Below are 23039 nucleotides of genomic sequence, written 5' to 3' on the forward strand. Positions count from 1 at the left end.
AGGGCGTTGGTGTAGTTAATAGTGTGAAAGTCGAGGAAGAAGGAGAGGACCCTCACTCAGAAAGGAATCCGAAATTGCAGATAGAAGGGAATGAAATGTCAATGTCATGTGAGAATATACTAGAAAGTATTGAGAAGGTCATGATTACAGTGGAGGAAGAAAATATGCCAAACATCTCAGAGGCAGTTGCAAATGCCAAAATTTCACCTGTTGAAAAATCCAAACTTCACGGAATCTTGCAGGAATATTCAGATCTATTCAGGAACAAGCCAGGACAGATTCCCAATTTTAGGTACAAGTTGTTGGTAAATGATTGGACACCTTTTAAAGGGAAATTATATGGGGTACCGGAGAAATATTTCTCAGAAGTAAAAGAAATTATAAAAGGCATGGAGGATGATGGAATCATCATGAAAACATCTAGTCCATATTTGAACCCGTTAGTAATAGTAGTGAAAAGCAACGGGAAACTGAGAATTTGCCTAGACGCGCGATGTTTAAATACCCGGTTAATTCCTGAATATAATACTGTACCGAAGATTAAGGATATTGTACAAAAATTCCGAGACATGAGGTATTTTTCGACGATGGACTTCACGTCTTCCTATCATCATATTGTCCTTGAAGAAAAGTCTCGACTGTTAACGGGATTCATGTTTGACAGTCAGACTTATGTCTACTGTCGGTTGCCTTTCGGGCTGAAGAACAGTTGTGCCGTTTTGGTGAGAGCCCTGGATAGGAATTTAACTCCAGAGGTGAAGGAATTTCTAACTTGTTATGTAGATGACCTCATTTTGGCAACCAAGACATTCGATGATCATTGTGATAAGCTGGAGAAGTTATTTCAGAATCTAAGGACAGCTGGATTCAAAATCAACATAGCCAAGTCCAAATTTTGTCAGGAAGAAGTATTATTTGTCGGTCACATGATAGATGGCACAGGGGTACGACCAAACCCAGTAAAAATCCAGGCAATATGCGACTTTCCTCGACCAAAACGCATTAAACATGTACGACAATTCCTCGGAATGGCCCAATTATTTTCTAACCACTGTAAAGGCTACACTCAAACCGCAGCACCTCTACAGGATCTGTTGAAGACAAATAACAGATGGAAGTGGGATGAAAAAGCGGAAAGGGCATTCCAAGAATTGAAAACTTTGCTGACCAGAAGTATAAAGTTAGGCTATCCTAATTACGAAAAGGAATTTATTATCCAGTCAGATGCCTCGAATGTCGGTATAGGCGCGTGTTTGTACCAAGAGGAAGAGGGAACACCTCCTAAAAGAATATATTTAGCCTTCACCAGTCGAAAGTTGAGGAGTCATGAAATTCATTACACTACTACAGAACAAGAGCTACTAGCGATAGTCTATGCTTTACAGCAGTGGAAAAAGACCATCTATGGATATCCGATAACCGTCAGATCGGATCACAAAGCATTGACTTTTGGACTTAAAGCAGCAATGACGAACGAAAGGATAACAAGATGGATGTTGTTCACTCAACAATTCCAGATAAAGATCGAATACTGTGGTGGAAAGGAAAATATCCTAGCCGATGCTCTAAGTCGGAACCCCGTGGACAACATGGAGGAAGTCCATAAAATTGAGCTAGATCCAGAAGATGACGATATTCTAGAAAAATTACGGAATATTGTACAGTTGCAACGTCCTGATGAGAATTTGAAGAATATCATAGACAAGCTAGAAAATAGAGATTGTGGTTCTGAAGCAAGGTCGAAAATAACAAGAGTATACAGCATCGAACGGGGTATGCTCATGGCTAAGACAGGCAAAGATCAAGAGAGAGTACGCATCGTATTACCTTCAGTATTATATAGAGAAGTGATCTGGCATGTACATCGAATCACAGGACACGGCGGTATGGAGAAAGTGACTCAAGTCATCCTAGAAAAGTTCACTTGGAAAGGAAATAGAAGGACTATAAGGAATATAGTAAGAACTTGTGATATTTGCCAGAAAGTTAAACAAGGTAATTGTCTAATAAGGCATGAACCAAGGGCCATATTACCACACAAAGCCAGAGAGCTATATGCTATCGATATATTTGGTAAGCTTCCTACGGCTAAAAAAGGAAATAAATTCATCGTGGTAGTTATGGACGTTTTCTCAAAATACGTATCACTTCAACCAATACAGCGTGCCAATTCAAAACAAGTAATACGGCGTCTAGTTAAACACATATTGCCTAACATGGGAAAACCCGAGAGATTGTTGTCCGACAGAGGAACCCAGTTTACATCACTTCAATTTAAAGAGGCTATGGAAGAGATGGGAATTAAACATGCTCTATGTTCAATAAGACATCCAGCATCCAACCCAGTCGAAAGATATATGAAAGAAATAGCTAAATTTTGCCGGATATATTGTTCCAAGCAACACTGGAAGTGGATAGATGTACTTGAGAAAATTGAAGAAAGCATTAATAACACTGTCCACGAATCCAGCGGCCAAATTCCAAAAGTTATTCACTACAATATTAGACCTGAGAGACCATGGGACAAAATAATTCAGCTACCTACCGAACCAAGCTTAGACCAAGATAAGCTGAACCAACTACTTCGAGAGAGGATGTATAAACAATCCCAGAGGAGACTGAGGAGGATACAACACAAGAAATTCCATCCTGAATTGAAGAAAGGCGACCTAATATTAGTAAAGAAGCCAGCAATCTCGAACGTATCCACTAAAGTATTTGCAAAGTTCGTACATTTATTCGATGGACCATTCGTTATACATCGATCATTTGGGAACAACGCATACGAAGTTCACGACCTGAATGGTAGAAGTAAAGGAATACACAATGCGGCAAATATTAAGTTATACTTCAAGGAACAAAGGGATTAGAGTCTATCAAATATCGCAGTTAAACAAGGAATGAGAACTGGAATGGCCTATGACAAGAATGAACCAATTGATCTGTAAAAACTTACAGTAATGCTCTCAAAATTCTGACTAAGAACAGTGAAAAGTCCCATTATGATATTAGAAATATATAAGATAAATATATAGCAAGCCATATATTTAAATCAACGTGGGAGGACTAAATGTGCCATTTCACCGTTCTATAGTTGCAGTATTAGGAACAAAAATGGCGTTCCAACCGTTAAAGAATTAAAATAAAAGCAATTAGTAGTGGTACGAGCTGAAGAGACAATAAATTCAACCGGCAACCACAGAAAGAACCACTTTTAGAAGGCGGTGCGAAAGAATGACGAGAGCGGATTATTTAAACCGATTATTGAAAAAAAATCTTCCATTAGAACAAATCTCAATCCAGCACTGCATCGAAGAAAGGACGGAGTCGAGTAAAGAAACCAGATACTTATCGGATTCTTTAATCAATTATTGAAGAAAAGATCAAATCTACGATAACCCGCTTAACATCAGCTGTTGGTTGACACATATACGTGAGATTATAAACCAGCTGTTAGGAAACGTCAAGTTGGTTCTGTACTACGTCACGGTTGGGCTCGGAACATTGTATTTGGCCGATACTGCACAACGTCAAGAGAGCTGAATTAAACGGAAAATAAACTGCAATTCTAAAAGCACGTAAAATTCACACCAATTCTTCAATTCTTCTACGTAGGTTGGGATTTACCGTAGGCCATCGGTGTACTTTCTCACGCGGAACTCACAACCCAGCAATAGTTGGCAGATGGAATTGTTATTAAGAGCTAGTCTGGAACTCGTGTATCCCCACCTGGACGCGGGAGTGGTGCAATATGCATCAGAGACTTGGACAATGACAGCAAGAGATAAGAGTAAAATTCAGGTCTTAGGTGAAGTTCCTGAGGAGTATGGTAGGGAAGACGAGGAGAGGTAAAGTAAGAAATGTTGAGGTCAGAAAAGAGATAGGGGTAGACAAACTGAATAATAGGATGGAGAAGAATAAACTGAGATGGTTGGACATGATATGAGGATGAAGGAAGGAAGGATACCCAGAGCAAGATAGGTAGGCTTAGTCAAGAACAGTATTTAAAAAAACAGAAGACTGGAATGGAATACAATTACCAAACAGAAATGGTGGAAGGAGAGGTACCATCAACACAAGAGGAGACCTGGCAGGAGCTGAACAAAGGGAAATGAAAATAATTTTTATTATTATTATTATTATTATTATTATTATTATTATTATTATTATTATTATTATTATTCACAGACCTTTGAAATATTAAGAAATTTTGGACTGCATCCGAAACTAATCAAACTGACTGAACTCACCTTAACCAACACACAATCAAAAGTCAAGTTCAGAGGGGAATTTTCTGTCATTCCTCATAAAATCTGGTTTAAGGCAGGGAGATTGTTTATCACCACTGCTATTCAACTGTGCTTTGGAATATATAATGAGGGAATGGTATAAGGATAACCTAAAAAGGCATCAAAATTGGAAGATCAAAAGACAAGCAAACCTTAAATTGTCTGGGATTTGCTGATGACCTTGCTCTCCTATCTAACAATGTTCAGGAAACTCTCCAACAATTTAAATCACTACAGGAAAAAGCACAAAAAATTGGCCTCAAAATATCCTTTGAGAAAACAGAAATCATGTTAACCGACCCAACACTCGCAAGGAAAATCGAAGTAAGAGAACAGAAAATCAAAATCATAGACAAATTTAAATACTTTAGGAGAAATTATACCATACAACCTTAACGAAAAGCAAACATGGCATAATAGAATAAACAAATTAACCAAAGCTCAATATGTCATCAAGAACACATACAACAAAAATGACCTCTCAATAGCCACAAAATTAAAAGCATTATAAAACAGTCATACAGCCAGAAATAACATACGCAAAGGTAGTGAAACCATTTTCAAAACAACTAATACTGCAGCAATAGACAGAATACTCAAAATAGAAAGAAGAAGAATCAGAACATGTATAAACAAAAACTACCAAGAAAATGAACAGGAGACCAGTTTCTAATGAAACAGTCTACAAAGAAATAGAACCGGTAATGAGCACGATCTGAATAACACAAATTTCACTCTTTGGTCACTTAATTAGAACAGCTGAAAATAGAATCAGCAGGATAATAATAGAAAAATTGTGAAACAGTAAGAGTAATGTTAAGTGGATTACAAAAATCAAAGAAGATATGAAGGAACTACAAATCACAGTAGAGGATTTAAAAAATAAGACCCACAGAATCAAGACACTGAAAACATAGACACTATACTACAGACCAAGATCAACAGACAAAACATGGGAAGAGTGATTTCAGATGAGGGGTGGGGGGGGGGGGGAATCAAGATCTGAGAAAAAATCGAAAAACCCATTGTATAATTGAATGAAGTGGTCCAATGAAGCCCATAAAATAAATAAAATAAATAAATAAATATTATTATTGCTAAAACTGGTACATCTGTACAACTTCTAAAATGTAATTAATTGTCAAAGTTTCTTTGTGTGACAAGTTGCTTTACGTCGCACCGACACTGGCAGTCCTTATGGCGATGATAGGATAGGAAAGGGCTAGGAGTGGGATGGAAGTGACCTTGGGCTTAATTAAGGTACAGCTCCAGCATTTGCCTGGTGTGAAAATGGGAAACCACAGAAAACCATCTTCAGGCTGCCGGCAGGGGTTCGAACCCACTATCTCACAAGTGCAAGCTCACAGCTGCGTGCCCCTAACCATATGGCCAATTCCTTTGGTAATTGTCAAAGACTTATACATAATTGATATATTATTATTCATGCTCTAAGTCATAAAATTTGTGTTCTTATTACTGATTGTATTATTATATCATCATAATATATGTAAATATATCAAGTGAGTTGGCAGTAGGATTAGAGTCGCATAATTGTAGCTTGCATTCGGGAAATAGTGGGTTTAAACCTAACAGTCGGCAGCCCTGAAGATAGTTTTCCCATTGTTTCCCATTTTTGCATCACACAAATGCTGGGGCTGTACGTTAATTAAGGCTACAGCTGCTACCTTCCCTATCTTAGCCCTTTTCCATTCTTCAGTTGCCAAAAACCTTTTGTGTGTTCGTGCAACATTAAACCAAAAATGTGTAAACATTACTTTTTTGCATTAGAACCAGAGGCAGCCAACACCATGCCAATGAATCTGTTCATGTTCTATTTTTACAGAAGAGAATATGTGCACCCGTCTTTCTTCCACATTTATATTGTTATCGTACCAAATTCTCAAATCAGACACAGCAAACATCAGTGGAAAAGCTTGATTCATTCAATTACGTTCAACTCAAAGAGTTATTAACCCATTCACATCCTATTTAAATACCATAGCAGTTCACTGAGAAAACCCATTTAAATCCCGCACTACGGGACACACTGTGAGGATGTGGACCACGGTGAAGTCGGCACCACAAAATCACACAGAGGGGTCTTACTCCTTTAGGGGTTAAAAGCACGTAGATCTTCAATGACATATCCACAGCTTACACAAAACTATGGCCTCTCGGGAGGTCACATGGTCTCTCCATAGACTTGCCCACCTCGTCACCTGTATTACTTTCCGTGTCATCTGCACTACTACACGCATCACTCGAACTCAAACTAAGACCTTCAAGGTCTATTTCATCATCACAAACATCACTGTCTTCATAATCGCTCTCTAAAACACCATCTATTAGCTTTCGTATTCTATCTTCATCAATACCAACACATCTGCTTGACGCCATGATTGCAACTGACGTGAGCAAAATAATATGAACAAAGATTCTTTTATCTCTTGTTCCAGAAGTGTGTGATGACCTGGAGTGAGGGAAATAACCGAAGCCACATCTCTAAACTTCAGCTCAGAATGCATACAAGTGGCATCTGCGAGTTAGTAACTGAACTGCATGTATTGATATACAGCAGTGCATCGCCACAAGCTAAGCTCGTCATTGGATTCATATGCCACAAATAACTTTTGTGAGCTAGGGTCGTCAAATGATGTGATTGGGTTAAAATGATCTGCATTTAGGGATGTCAACCAGGTGGCAGATTCCCTAACAGTTCAATCAATCATCAATGATCTGCATTTAGGACTGTCAACCAGGTGGCAGATTCCATAGCAATTGTTTACCTCATACTTAAATTTATTTACAATTGTTTACCTAGCTTTTCCTTAAATATTTTCAATTAACTTGGAAATTTATCGAACATTTCCCTTACTAATTTATTCCAATCCCTTACTCCTCGTCCTATAAATGAATATTTTCCCGAATCCGTCCTCTTGAATTCCAACTTTATCTTCATAGTATGATCTTTCCTATATTGGAGAAGTACCCTTATTATGGATACAAACAAACAAACAAACACATACATACATACAGAACTAGTTATTTTGATTGGATACATAAAGCTTATTTGAAGATTATTTCTTCAGGAGGTACTTACCTATATAAGTGCTCCATCAAAAATTTTAAGGTATTATAATGGGCAAGAGGTAGCAGAGTTAGAGCATCTTTGATCCCAGCTAATTGATCTCGTTGAGACTTCTTTTCTGAAACAAAATATTTAAAATGTACTAACTTAAAATATACAGAAAACACACGAAACATGCTGAAATTATGAAACAGGAACTATTACAATGTGTTAAACTTTTTACATTAACATGGGAATGGCAATGGTTCGGAAGTTGGAACATGTAATACGTTCATGAAAGGAGGGAAACGAGTTGAACAAAGAAGGCATTCGGATTCTGGGGGACCTGCCAGAATGTGCGAATGGGAAGAGTCGGAGCTCCCAAGAACCTCGAAAAGGATCAAAACGAAAAAGATTTTCAGGATGGGGACCATAAATGTACAGACAATGACAAAGACTGGTAAACTTAAACAGGTAATAGATGAGATGAGAGAAAGAAACTGGGATACTAGCCATGCAAGAAACAAGATATAGTGATGAAGACACAGTGGAGTCAGAAGGCTTCATAGTGCTGAAAGGAAAACCAGGAATCAGAGTGGGAAAAGGAAGACACACACCTACATGCTTTGGTACAGGATTCATAATAGACAAGAGGTATGAGGATGGCATAATTGAAATGAAGAGTAGGTCTGAAAGGATATCCACGTTATCAATTCGAGCAGGGAACAAAAAATATACCATAGTAAATGGACATGCGCCTACCAATGACAAGAACAGAAAAGACAAGAAAGCTGTAGACAGTTTCTGGGAAGAACTGGATGATACACTGAAAAGCATACCACACAGACAAGTAAAGATACTTGTAGGTGATTATAATGCACAGGTAGGGAGGGAGAAGCAACATAAGGGGATAGTAGGCGAGTACCCAGCACACAAGAGGACAAACAAAAATGGAGAAAGGTTAATTGAACTATGTCGAGAACACAGAATGAGACTTATGACAACTCACTTCAGGGCCAAACCGAATAAGAAAAAGACATGGGCAAGCCCATGCACCCACATTGGGGAATTCCAGATTGACCATGTGGCAATCAATCAGACAAACACTAAAGAGATTATGAACACAAAGGTCAGAAAGAACACAAGAATAGAATCAGATCACTATCTTACAGAAATCAAGTGCCTTTGGATTCCGCACAGGGGTAGACTGCCACAGATAAGTAGACCAACTGGAAAAATAAATATAGACAGAGACAAATTACGGCACAATCGATCCAAATACGACGAAGGAATAGAAACTGGCAATGGATGGGATGACATGAAGCTGAATATGAGGAAACAGGCTGAAATATGGGGAAAGGAAGAAAAGAAAACGAAACACTGGTGGTGGAACACGGACTGTGAGGATGCAGTTGAGAATCGCAGGAAAGCCTGGAGAGACTGGAAAAATGGGAAGTTTTCCTACGAGTAAGGAAGGAAACAGCCAGAACCATAAGATGGACCAAAAGACAGAGGATGAAGCAGGAATTGGATGAAATTGAAAACAACTTCAGGAAAAACAATAGTAGAGACTTTTTTGGGAAATTCAAAAAGAGCCTTTCCTCAGAGAAAATTAAAAAGAAAATGTAGAATAGTAAACAGGAAAATCAAAGAAGGTAGGGAGAGTAGAGAAAGTAGAAAACAGCTAATGAAGGAACTGAATAGAGTGAAAAAGGAAGCAAAAGAGAATTATATGAATGGCATTCTTCAAGAGGGTAATGACCACAAAGGGAAATGGAAAAAAGCTGTATTCATATATTAGGAATCAAAAAGGAAAAGGAATCCAAATTCCTACAATGGTGGGAGAAGGGGGTGAACACTATTTAACAGATACTGAGAAAGCAAACCTCTTTAGTAGGGAATTCCGAGATTCAGTAGAAGATTGTCAGGACTTGGAAACCGTAACAGAAGATAGAGAGGGAGAGACACAGAGGGAAACAAGAAGCTTCTCATTCACAAATGAAGATATTTTCAGAGAAATCCAACTCCTTCAGCAAGGAAAAGCAGCAGGAAGTGATCAAATTACTGGGGAGGTATTAAAGACAATGGGGTGGTATATAGTGCCTTATTTAAAATTTCTCTTTGACTATGTCATAAATAATAGTGTGATACCAAAGGAATGGAAGGAATCTATAATAATACCAATTTATAAAGGAAAGGGTGATAAAAGGAAACCAGAGAACTACAGACCAATCAGCCTGACCAGTATAGTTTGTAAAATACTGGAGAGTTTAATAGCAAAGTACATCAGAGGGATATGTGATGATAAAAATTGGTTCATGAGGAGCCAGTATGGATTTAGAAAGAAATTTTCTTGCGAGGCACAACTGGTGGGATTTCAGCAGGACATATCAGATCAGTTAGATTCAGGAGGCCAGTTAGATTGCATAGCCATAGATCTTTCCAAAGCCTTTGATAGAGTGGAACATGGAATATTATTAAAGAAATTGGAGGGAATAGGATTGGATGTAAGGGTTATACGTTGGATAAGAACATTTCTAAATTCAAGGGTTCAGAAAGTCAAAGTAGGAAATAATATATCACAGGAAGAGAAAGTCTGGAAGGGAATTGCACAGGGTAGTATAATCGGTCCGTTACTTTTCTTAATATACGCAAATGATTTAGGGAACAATATAACATCGAAAATAAGATTGTTTGCAGATGACATAATTGTTTATAGGGAAATAAATAACATTGAGGATTGTTCAGAATTACAAAGGGACCTTGACAGTATCCAAGAATGGGTTGAAGAAAATAATATGAAGATTAATGGAGACAAATCAACTGTTACAACATTTACAAACAGGAGCTTTAAAACTGAATTTGAATATACTTTGGATGAGGTAGTTATCCCAAAAGATGGCAAGTGCAAATACTTAGGTGTGAGATTTGAAAGTAATTTGCACTGGAAGGGTCATGTTGATGACATTGTTGGGAAAGCATACAGATCGTTACATGTCATAATGAGACTACTAAAAGGATGCAACAAAGAATTAAAAGAAAAAAGTTACTTAAGTATGGTTCGTCCATTATTGGAATATGCAAACAGTGTTTGGGATCCTCACCAAGAATACCTAATAAAAGAACTAGATGGTGTGCAGAGGAAAGCAGCAAGGTTTGTAACAGGGGATTTCAGGAGAAAGAGTAGTGTATCAGAAATGTTAAAGGAACTTGGGTGGGAAACTTTAAGTAAGAGAAGGGAGAAAACTAGACTTATAGGATTATATAGAGCCTATACAGGAGAAGAAGCATGGGGAGATATCCGTGAGAGGCTTCGGTTGGAAAATAATTATATTGGTAGAACTGACCACAAGTACAAAATTAGAAGGAATTTTAGCAGAAGCGATTGGGGTAAATTTTCTTTCATTGGGAAGGGCGTGAAGGAGTGGAACAGTTTACCAGGGGTAGTGTTTGATCCTTTTCCAAAATCTGTACAGATATTCAAGAAGAGAATAAACAACAACAGAGATAATAAATTAAATGTTAGAGGGCATTCGACCAGTGCAGGATATTGTAAATAAAAAATGTGTGTGATTAAATTAATTCCATCCCTGGTCTAAGGAGTTTGGACAGCCCAAGTAGGGGACTGCCTGTAGGGGTGAAGTACAGTGGGGACTTCAAGGGCCCTGGGACCGCTACGGTAGCTGTGAAGGCCCTTCAGGAACTCTGAAAAGTGGTGGCAAAAGGGGCTCTGGTTAAGACGCAGCAGGTCGTTATGCTACTTAGGTTCCAAAATGGGTAAAATATAAATATGTAAATAAATTCAGTGTTAATTTTAATCTTATACCAGTTGTATAGTATTATTAGAAGTAATTTCACATACCGTACTGTATATGAGTTGACTATGTTTGTAAGATATTATAAGTAGAATTTTGTAAACAATATAAATTTATTAAGGATGATGTGTGTGTTTAATAGAAAAAATTATTAGCGTAAATTGTATAATATTGTATTCTAGGAAAATTTTCTTCGTCTCCTGTTAATTTAAAATTTAGTGCTTGACAATAATGTATTTTAGTGTACCATTTGCCACCGAGGTAGACACCTCATTTGCAAATAAAGAGATTTTGATTTGATTTGATTTGATATAAAGGCAGAGAACTCTTTATAACAGATAAGAATGGGGATCTGGCAGTTAGTGCGAAGGAGAACTGTAGGATACTTGCAGAACACTTTCATGACCTGTTAAACTGTGAACCACCTGAAGAAGAGCTGGAGCTGGGGACAAACACAGAAGAGAGAAAGTCATGTCCTCCAACTAGAGATGAGGTCGCACAGGCCATAAGCGATCTAAAGAATAACAAAGCAACCGGAGAAGATGGAATATCAGCTGAGATGATTAAGTGGGGAGGTGACAAGGCAGTAGACAACATGACCAACATCATCAGCCAGATTTGGAGAACAAAGAAGTTACCAGAAGGATGGAAGAATGCGATCATAATACCAATACATAAGAAGGGAGACAAGAGGGATGCAAACAACTATAGAGGAATTTCGCTACTAGAGATTGGCTATAAGGTGTTGTCGAAAGTCCTGCTCAATAGACTGGAAGAACAGTTAGAAAGTACAATTGGAGACTACCAAGCAGGATTTAGGAAGGAAAGAGGATGCATAGAACAGATATTTATACTGAAACAACTGTTAGAACATAGGGCCTTAAAGAACAAAAAAATGGTGGTAACCTTTGTAGATTTCACTAAGGCATATGACTCCATCGACAGACAAACCCTTGGAAGAATCCTGAAGAACAGAGGATTAGATGGCACTACACATGAACTCATAATGGAAATTCTATCAGACACAAAGGCAAGGGTGAGATTCAGAGGAGTACTCTCTGAAGAATTTGATATCAACACTGGTGTCAAACAAGGAGATGGATTATCACCAATGTTGTTCAACATAGCTCTGGATGAATTCATCAGGCAGTGGAGAACAATGAATGAGACAATGGAAATACCAAAGACGCATGTTGGGGACAAAAAGGACAATAGGGCCCAAGTAGATTGTCTAGCCTTTGCGGACGACATAGCTATAGTAAGTGAGACAGAAGAAGATGCAAAGACACAACTCAACAACTTAAGCAATATAGCCGGAAGGGTAGGACTGAGGATCGCCTACAACAAGACAAAGACACTGAATACCACTGAGGATTGGACTACACCAGAAGGCACCGTGCAAAAGGTGGACAAATTCAAGTACCTAGGAGAATTTATAACAGGAAGGAATAGGAGCAATGAGGGAATAACAGAGAGGATAAAGAAGATGCGATCAGCCTTCGGTATGACCAGAGATATATACAATAAAAAGAATATATCTACAGTCGCAAAGATTAGACATTACAAGGCAACGGTGAGAAATGCTGTATTATATGCTGCTGAGACAATAGCACTAGGAAGAAATGGTGCGGAACAACTAGAGAAAGAGGAGAGAAAAATATTGAGGAAAATACTAGGCCCTAAGAGAGGAGGTGAGAGATGGATGAGGAGACCCAGGGAAGAACTATACCGGAACATGAGGACAATCTCAGAAGAAATCAGACTGAAAAGAGCAAGGTTTGCGGGACATGTAATCAGGATGAATGTGGATAGAATGACGAAAAGAGTATGGGAAACAACAGCGAGGACACGAGGAAAGACAGGAACCAAGTGGGTAGTTGAACTCCGGAAAGATTGGTCGGAATTGGGGATCAAGGTGGAAGAAAAGGAAAATTGGAGAAGCAAGTACATACCGACTAATATGCCAGAGATCAATGATAGGGATGGATACAGGAAAAGGATTGAGAGTCACCAGTGGAGTAGACAAGAGAAGAGGATACTGAATATCTTGGAAGAAGAGCGGGAGAGAAGAAGAGAAAGGATGAAGAGGTTCTGGGAGGAGAAGAAGAAAATGCAATCCATGAAGGAGCTGTCCGTGGTCCTACAGAGGCCGTAACGCTAGAAGAAGAAGAAGAAGAAGAAGAAGAAGAAGAAGAAGAAGAAGAAGAAGAAGAAGAAGAAGAAGAAGAAGGAAGGTTAGTGAAGTTGTGATTCATTCCAACAGTCTATAAACTAGTGTAGCCGTCTGTAGCTTAAGCAGGTCTCAAATTTTAACCAGCCTAGTCTTTCAAAATAGGGTGTTATGTGAGCAGTGCAATTTAAATGAAAATATGAATTTTATACACAAATTGAATGCTTTCTGTAGCTTATTGGTCTGTTTTAATAGTTGCATCAATATGGAAATATTACAATATTTAAATAACAGGAGTACGAGTGTTTGAACCAATTTAAATTTTTAAAGTAGAGGGAGGTAGGAGTGTTGATATTTAAGAGGGTGGAGAGAAGCATGTACTCTTGCACGTATTCTCGTGTGCTAAAATTGAATGCTTTCTGTAACTTATTGGTCTGTTTTAATAGTTGCATCAATAAGTAAATTATCACAATAATTAAATAACAGGGGTATGAGTGTTTGAACCAATCTAATTTTTAAAAGTAGTGGGAGGTAGGATTGTTGATATTTAAGAGGGTGGAGAGAAACACGTACCCTTGCGCATATACTCGTGTGCTAAATCCAATTTAGATTTTTGGTCATAATGATACAGAGGATTTTTACTGCATCTGAGAAAGTAATAATAACATTACTTAGCTCTAAGTTGGGAATATTGCTGCTTTTGAGTTTAGTTATGAGTCTAGTTAGTCTAAGGATTATTGCTTGCATTTTATTCAAAGTAAAGAGAAATTTTTTGCCTGCATAATGAGTGAAATTGTTGAGACCCTCTTAATTTTTTAAACTGCAATAATAGTATATTTGGAGATCGTCAGCATACAGATGATATTTGCAAAATTTAAGTTGTTTTGAGATGTCATTTAAAAATAACTAAAAAGAATTTGTGCTAGGACACTGCCTTAAGGCAATACTGCTTTTCTTACACTCCTTACTCTCCTTAATGAAAACTTGTTGCCTGCAGTTTGTTAGATAAGAACTGGAGGACCATCTGGCTAAAATGCATAGCTTGTAATTTTGTCAAGAGAATATCTAAATTTACAGTATCAAAGGCACTAAAGTCAAAGAGGGTAAGGATCAAACTTATTTTTGATCCATGGTTTGTTGTACATCAGCTGTTACTTCAGTAAGGCTGTTTCGGTACTGCATCCTTTTTTGAAATTAGACCGAAGGGGGTCGAGATGTTTGGTCAGGTCCATAAGCTCTTGGTGAATCAGTTTTTCAAGTACTTTAGACAATGCTGCAATAATTGAAACAGGACAGTAGTCAGATGGTAGGTCAGGGCAAGATTTAATTGTTATGGGGATTACAAGAGCTTCTTTCCACAGTGTTAGAAAGGTTCCTGTGTGTATGCAGTAATTAAATACATGCACAATAATTGGGAGTATTGCATCTATAATATTCTTTTAGGAGAGAAATATCATTGCGGCCTTTGGCGTATGAACCGACTGAAGAAACAGATTCTTTTCTACTAGGTAATAGTACACAAAACGTGAAAGGCAGACAGTGCAGTATTTTTTTGTTTTAGTATTTCAGTGACCAAGCTGTGTTATTGTTGTTGTTCCATACAATGATTAAAAGGTGCGAACACACGTTGGGACACTTGTGTCTCCACACACTAACTACAGATGTATATTTATGCTTACTGAACCAGCGATTTTTGTTCTATAAGTTTCAATATCTGACCAACATATGTCAGGAACTACCTGAACATCATTCTTATGTCGTAAATGATAACTTGCTTCTGAAATATGAAAAATAAAATACACTTCACCATTTTGCATCTATAATATTCTTTTAGGAGAGAAATATCATTGCGGCCTCTGACGTATGAACTGATTGAAGAAACAAATTCTTTTACTTTGTGTCATTTGTAAACAAAAATGGTAATGGTCTGGAGTGATGCGAATGATGTTATTTGTGACTGGCTTGAGAATAGTGATGTTGAGAATGATGATAAAAGAGGATGTAAACATAATACATCTTCAAGAGATATTGGTGAAAGTGAATCCAATTCGAGTTCTGAGGAGACAGTGCCAATGGATAATTCGAGATGTACACAAGGTGCAACAACAAGTAGGAACATGAGTAATGACTGAATATGGGAACTTGATGCTAATAAACCTACTGGTATTACATGTACACCAGCCTGCTTGTGAAAATCACTCTGCAGTAAAAGAGAATGTTGGAAGATAATTCAATAGAACTGCAAGTGGCCAATGTATTTCTAATCCCAGAGTTCTGGGATCATGTAATAAAAGAAACAAATGATTATGCCAGTAAATATCTTGCACCTTTATCAAATTTCCCTCAAAGGAATAAAACTTACAAGGAACAACATTTGCTTCCTGTCATAGTGGACGAGTTCAAAGGTTACTTTGCTCTGCGTGTACCAATGTTGCAGACAAAATAGCCAGCTCTGCAGGAAAACTGGTCTAAATGTACAGTGATAGAAACACACACTTTTAGTGAAACTATGCCATTAAGCATTTTACTCAATAAATAGGTTCACAAATTTTATGTTCTAGAACAAAAATCTGCATTGATAAATCAATGATGGCATTCAAGGGTAGATTTGTCATTTGTACACGCACGCACATTAATGGTGTCCCGACATAATCAACACTGCCCCACTCCAGTACTGAAAATGAGGGGAGAGAGTAAAGGGATAGTGTTGAAGGCCACTCCAGTACTGAAGATGAGGGGAAGGGAGTGAACAGGTAGTGCTGAATACACAGTGTGTGTATTCCGTCGTTTGTAACATTGTAATACGATGGCTCCTATCCTATCGCAGGTGAATCGAGGCCGTATTATTGGCATGTGGGAGGCTCACATGGTCCCCCAAACAATAGCACAATAAGACAGTTTGGAGATGGATAGAAATATGGCAAGAAGGATTGGTAGACCAGATATAACGCAGCTACAAAATATTCCTAACTACTGTAGTATAAAATACCTTTCGGTTAAAAACCTCCTTTACCTCTTAATACTGTAATTATCAGAGTAGGTTATTTTTTAATTGTTTATGTTAAAATGCTATTTGTTCGGGGCGTCGACCTATAGAGTTCTTTTGCCCCTACTTGCACAATATATGAACCTGCATGTAATTGGAATTGCGGAAGTGTTGAGTGTTCAATGTGAGGAACGTTAAGGATGACACAAACATGCAGTCCCCAGGCCAGGGATATTAATCATTTACAATTAAAACCCCCTGACCTGGCCGGGAATCGAACTCGGGGCGGCCGGCGCGTTGCCCCGTACACCGCGGGGCTGGACGAGTAGGTAACCTAATGCTCTACTTCAATACATCCGCCACTGTGCCCATTTTGATCACAGCGAAGTCTCGTAGCGGGCTGTCTGCAAGCAGTCCATGCAGCAATGCGTTAAGCGAGAAGGTGAGCCATTGTGCCTTCGACACTATCCCTTCACTCTCTTCCCCCATGTTTTGTACTGGATTGGCCTTCAACACTACCCCTTTACTCTCTCCCCTTCTTTTCAGTACTGGAGTGGGGCAGTGTTGATTGTTTATATCGGGACACCATTAATGTGCACGTCTGTACAACACAGGTGTATCAGAACTATACTGACAAAAGAAAATCAGGGATGATCTTTGTGTTATGTTAAGAATGATGATGCAATCGGACTGGCAGAGAAAATTGTTCTTTTTGAGAAAATGAGGTATCTCTCTTACTTCCGGTCATGCAATTCAAACTGACGAACTTGCTGCATTTGCTATGCCAGAGCACAAGGCGCTGCCGTGCTTCAGGGAAGAGAAGGGGAGGAAGGGAAGTGGGATGTATGATGGAGACAGAGATAATGCTCTGCACGTATGCACAAGTTTTCTCGTTCTACTTGCACAGGATTGTCCTTATCTCTTACAGGCAATATCCACAGTTCGTTTATTAAACAGCCATAACTGTACACACAGTACAAGAACACACTGTAATTAAGACACACTTGTCAGTCAAGGAATGCACCAGATCATTTCTTCTTTCGTCTGTTGATCGTAATAACATTTTTTATTATTTAACGTGCTCGAAGATGCAATGCTACCGCCTCACGATTGTGTATTCCTTCACTCAACATGGAATGAAATACTGAATGAAGAAAACAATATGCCCAATGGTTTATTAAAGAAGATGTTCAATATGCCCCCCTCCTACTTTGAAGCACAGTTCACAACAGCGAAGTAGTGACCTTTGGACTCCATTCATGATGTGTGGTGTGTCGTGAATGAACTGGAAAGCTGCCTGTATTCTTGGTACAAATCTCTTTCTACAGGGTTCGCATAGTAGTCAATTTGTGCAGAACAAACTGTATACTGCCTACTGGGGCTGGGAAGTGACTATGCAAAACGAATGAGAAACTTGTGTGTTCGCACTGAGCATTACCTCTGTTTCCCACTTCCCACCCCTTCCTCCTCTGACACACAACAAAAGGCAGCGACTGAGTCTCTAGCACAGCAAATACGGCAAGTTCGTCAATTTGAATCGCACACCCGGAAGTAACAAGATAACCTCATTTTCTCAAAAAGAAACATTTGTTCTCTAAATCTGATTGCACTATCATTCTTAACATAACAAGAAGAGCATACCTGATTTTTTGTTGGTATAGTTCTGATACACCCTGTATAATCCATCTAAAAGAGCAACATTTGGTGCAAAAATATATAAAGTATACTCCTCAGAGAAGGTTACTATTGAAATGTCATGATACACAGGCAAAAAAAAGGGGGAGGTGCAGTAAACTCGTGATTAACTGAGTCCTGATTAATCAAGGAAGTTGTTGGAAACTAAACATACATTGACTTGACTTATTTCCTTTAATTCCAGGTGGAACATAGGGCCTTGACGAAATTTCTCCAGCCTGTTCTATCTGCCGCCAATGTTTTCACCTCCCTCCATGTCTTGTTAACTCCAGCAATCTCCTTGTCTATGGTTCTCTTCCAGGTAATCCTCGGTCTGCCTTGTCTGTGACTGCCTTGTGGATTCCAACTCAATGCCTGTCTTGTGATACTTTCTTGTGGTCTTCTCGGGGTGTGCCCAATCCATCTCCATTTTCTTCTCATTATCTGTTCCTGTATGGGACTTTGACTTGTGGCCTCCCAAAGGTCTTTGTTTGAGATGGTTTTTGGCCAGCATATTCTCATAATGTACCTCAAACACCGATTTATAAAAGTCTGTAACCTTGTGGTAATGTCTTTGGTCACTTTCCAGGTCTCACTTCCATACCGTAACACAGATTTAACATTTGAGTTGAATATCCTTAGCTTCGTTTTTATACGAATGTGAGGAGATCTCCATATTGGTCGTAACTGTGCAAAAGCTCCTTTGGCTTTATACGACTCACCACATCTCTAAAAACACCTCCATCCTGGCTTACCATGCTTCGTAGCAAAATTCCTCTACCATTTCTATATCCATTCCATCTAGAGTCAAGCTACAATTGTTATGATGGTTTATGCGCATTTCTTTAGTCGTTTTATTATTAATCTTTAAGCCAACTTCTTTAGCTTCTATTTTTAAGTCATTCAGTTTGATTTCCATGTCCCGAAAACATTCTGCAAGAAGACAGAGATCATCCGCATAATCCAGTTCTTCCAATCGATTATTTAATCCCCAATGAATGCCACGCTTTCTATTCGTTGCCTCTCTCAGCATACAATCCAGTGTCATGATAAACAAGATTGGCGACAGTAGACATCCTTGTCTTACTCCAGATTTTACAGCAAAAGGTTCAGACAGCTTCCCTTTATGTTCTACTTGACAAGTATATCCATCATACATTGCCTGTGTAAGACGGACTAGCTTTTGTGAAATTCCGAACTTTTCCATAGCCTTCCACATTTTTCCTCCGGTTGACAGAATCAAAGGCCTTTTCAAAATCAATGAAAAGTATATACAGAGATGTCTGATACTCAGCAAATTGTTCAATGATTAGCCTTAGTGTGTTAATCTGATCCACAGTAGATTGACCTTCTCTGAAACCTGCCTGTTCTTGACGTAGTCTCCTGTCAACGGCTATGCTTATCCTGTTCAGTTTGACTCTTGATATCACTTTTCCCCCAAATGAGAGCAACGTTATTCCCCTCCAGTTATTGCAATCTGAGAGGTCACCCTTCTTCGGTATCTTGATGAGGACAACCTTCTTCCACTCCTCAGGAAGGTGTTCTTCGTTCCATATTAGTGTTAGAAGTGGCTCCATGATTTCCGCTGTTAAATCTGGATCTACCTTTAGGGCTTCTGGGATAATGTTATCTACACCTGTTGCTTTGCCACTCTTCATTTGTTTCACTGCTTGTGCAATCTCTTGTCGTGTTGGTGGTTCTACCGAGATGTCTGGATTCTCCAAAATGTTTCAACTTCATTTCTCGATTCCTCACCAAGATTACTGAGTACTTCCATGAAGTGATGTCTCCGTCTTTCCAATTGTTGTGTCTCAGATGTCAAGGCTACTCCATTTGCATCTCTGACTGGTTTCTGCCCTGAAAAGTTCCTCCTAGAAAGCTTTCTCGTAATGGCATATACTTCTTTGCTGTTGCCGACTCTTGCTGCTTCTTCTGCTTGTGTTGCCAGTTGGTCTGTAAACACTTGTTTATCTCTCCTCACTTTCTTCTTAACCTCCTTGTTGGCCTCCCTGTATTTTTCCATTGCTACTGCTTTCTGGTTTCTTGTTCTACTGGAATTGACAAGTGCCTTACACTCTCTTCGCTTTTGGATTGATTCTCAAGTGTCATTCGATATCCATTCTTTCCTCCCTGGCTCTCTGTAGCCCACTATCTCTTCACATGTGTCATGAAAGAGTTCCTTGACTGTGTTCCATTTGGTATTTATATCTTCATCTGGTTGTTCGGCAAGGGCTTCGAACCTGTTCTTCAAATGTATCTTAAAATCATTTTGCACTTCAAGTTTCCCAAATTTCCCGGAGTTGAAACGTTTCATTCGTACTGCTGCTTGTTTTACTGGTGCTGCCACCTTCAATCTAACATCAGCAATCATAAGGTGATGGTCACTCCCTACGTCTGCTCCACGTTTATTCCTCACATCCAAGAATGAATGTCTCCATCTTTTACATTGCCAAGTGATCAATTTGGTTTTCTGTCCAGAGATCAGGTGACACCCATAAGATCTTGTGGCAGTTCTTATGTGGAAACAATGATCCACCTATAACCAATCCAAAATTACTGCATAAGTCTATGAATCTCTGGCCATTATTATTTTCTTCTCCTATTCTGTGTCGACGCATGATGATTTCTCTTCCTTCATTTTCATTACCACTTTTTGCATTTAGATCTCCCATCAATACCACAATGTCCTTCTTCTTTATCCCTGCCAGTGTTGATGTCAGCCTATCATAAAACTCCTCCTTCTCTTCCTCTTCTGCTACCTCTGTTGGCGCATAACACTGTACTATGGTCACAGGTCTAACTTTGGTTCTTATTCGTACAGTAATTATCCTGTGTGATATAGAGGTCCATTCCATTATGCTATTTTTTGCTTTCTTTGTGAGTAAGACACCCACTTCACTTGAATGCTGATCATTTTCTTCTCTTCCAGAGTAAATGAAGACACCTCCCTCTTCTCTCCTTACCTCTCCATAGCCTGTCCATCTTGTTTCACTCAACCCAAGTATCTCCAGTTTATACCTTTTCATTTCTGCCATTTCTTCTCTCAGTCTGCCAGTTTCATACATAGTTTTCACATTCCAGAATCCGATTCGTATCCTGTATTTCATTGCAAAAGTCGTCTCCATAAAATCCGGCCGGTATAAATTTCGTCTGGTTTCTGTAATAAGTTTAATTCAGGTGTGCAAGTTATTAGCCCACAGCACCCTAAGTCCAGTGGAGGGGCTGCCTCCTGTCTGCGCTAGACCGCAGGATTTTTCTGTAGGGGTTATCTTCTTTAGCCTTTAAAGATCCCTTTTTACCACAAGGCAGTGGTTTCTTCTTTATTTATCCCCCAAGAAGAAGGGTTGCCTCATCTGCCAGCTTCGCCGTACCAAAGGACGACTCCTCCGCCGTTGCTGCCATTTAGGTCTTCACCAGAGCCCCGTCACTTTTCAGGGTTCCTGTAGGGCCTTCACAGCTACCGTAGCAGTCATGGGGCACACACAGTCCCCACTGTACATCACCCCTACAGGCAGTCTCATACTTCATGCCGTTGCCCACCTCCCACGACGTGGACGAGGGGTTGGCCTTGTGGGAGGCCTAAACATACATACTCTTTGTATTAGTGTGGTGCTAAGCAGCATGTGTCAATGAAGTTTGAACGGTACCACAGTGATGCGCAAACATTGGCTACTAATTAAGTTGAGCAGTGGCTGCTGCTAGATCAAGTAGTGATGCGCCAGCCAATGCTGCTGCTAGGATGAGCACTGTTCTAAGAATTCGCACCGCCCGCAACCCTCCCTATTCGTGGAACCCCAGTCATATATTGTTTGGGATCCTCACCAAGAATATCTAATAAAAGAAATAGATAGTGTGCAGAGGAAAGCAGCAAGATTTGTGACAGGGGATTTCAGGAGAAAGAGTAGTGTATCAGAAATGTTAAAGGAACTAGGGTGGGAAACTTTAAGAGAAGGGAGAAAACTAGAATTATAGGATTATATAGAGCCTACACAGGAGAAGAAGCATGGGGAGATATCCGTGAGAGGTATCAGTTGGAAAATAATTATATCGGCAGGACTGACCACAAATATAAAATTAGAAGGAATTTTAGCCGAAGTGATTGGGGTAAATTTTCATTCATTGGGAAGGGTGTGAAGGAGTGGAACAGTTTACCAGGGGTAGTGTTTGATCCTTTTCCAAAATCTGTACAGATATTCAAAAAGAAAATAAACAGCAACAGAGAATATAAATGAAATGTTAGAGAGCATTCGACTAGTGCACGTTATTGTAAATTTAAAAAAATGTGTGTGAATAAATTAATTCCATCCCCTGGTCTAAGGAGTTTGGACAGCCAAAGTAGGGGACTGCCTATAGGGGTGAAGTACAGTGGGGACTTCGAGGGCCCTGGGACCGCTACGGTAGCTGTGAAGGCCCTTCAGGAACTCTGAAAAGTGGTGGTAAAAGGGGCTCTGGTTAAGACGCAGCAGGTCGTTATGCTACTTAGGTTCCAGAATGGGTAAAGAAAAGAAAAAGTAAATAAATGCAATGTATATTTTAATCTTATACCAGTTGTACAGTATCATTTGAAGTAATTCCACATACTGTATATCAGTTGACTATATTTGTAAGTAGTACAGGAGATATTATAAGTAGAATTTTGTAAACAATGTAAATTTATTAAGGATGAACTGTGTGTTTAATAGAAAAAATTGTTAGTGTGAATTATATAATATTGTATTATAGGAAAATTTTATTCTCTTGTTAATTTAATATTTAGTGCTTGACAATAATGTATTTTAGTGTAGGGTAAAAGGGGCTAAGAGTACGCACTATACACAAAATCACTTATAAATTTTTAATGTTTGGAATAATAATCATGTACATTTGACTTAATATACATTGTCTATCAGCCTACATATATACAGTATCAAAGTGTTATTAACATGGCCCAAAAATCGTAAAATCACAAAAATAATGAAATATGTATTTGCGTACTCTTGGCAGAACTGTCGGGTAAGAGTACGCGATGAATCCATCTAAGAGTTTGCACTTAAGAAAT

At 38.9% G+C, this 23039-nt stretch overlaps 1 protein-coding gene across 2 annotated transcripts in view; it reads right to left on the reverse strand.

Moving 5' to 3' along the window:
• The window catches only part of RhoGAP5A (Rho GTPase activating protein at 5A), a 335224-nt gene that overhangs the window by 70152 nt on the left and 242033 nt on the right, over positions 1 to 23039 (reverse strand). For both annotated transcript variants that reach the window (XM_068230716.1, XM_067158364.2), the window contains exon 7: positions 7390 to 7495. In XM_068230716.1, coding sequence (XP_068086817.1) covers positions 7390 to 7495 — 106 coding nt within the window. The remainder of the gene's footprint in view (positions 1 to 7389; positions 7496 to 23039) is intronic.

This window comes from Anabrus simplex, chromosome 1 (genome assembly GCF_040414725.1).
Source record: "Anabrus simplex isolate iqAnaSimp1 chromosome 1, ASM4041472v1, whole genome shotgun sequence".
Taxonomy (NCBI): Eukaryota; Metazoa; Arthropoda; class Insecta; order Orthoptera; family Tettigoniidae; genus Anabrus; species Anabrus simplex.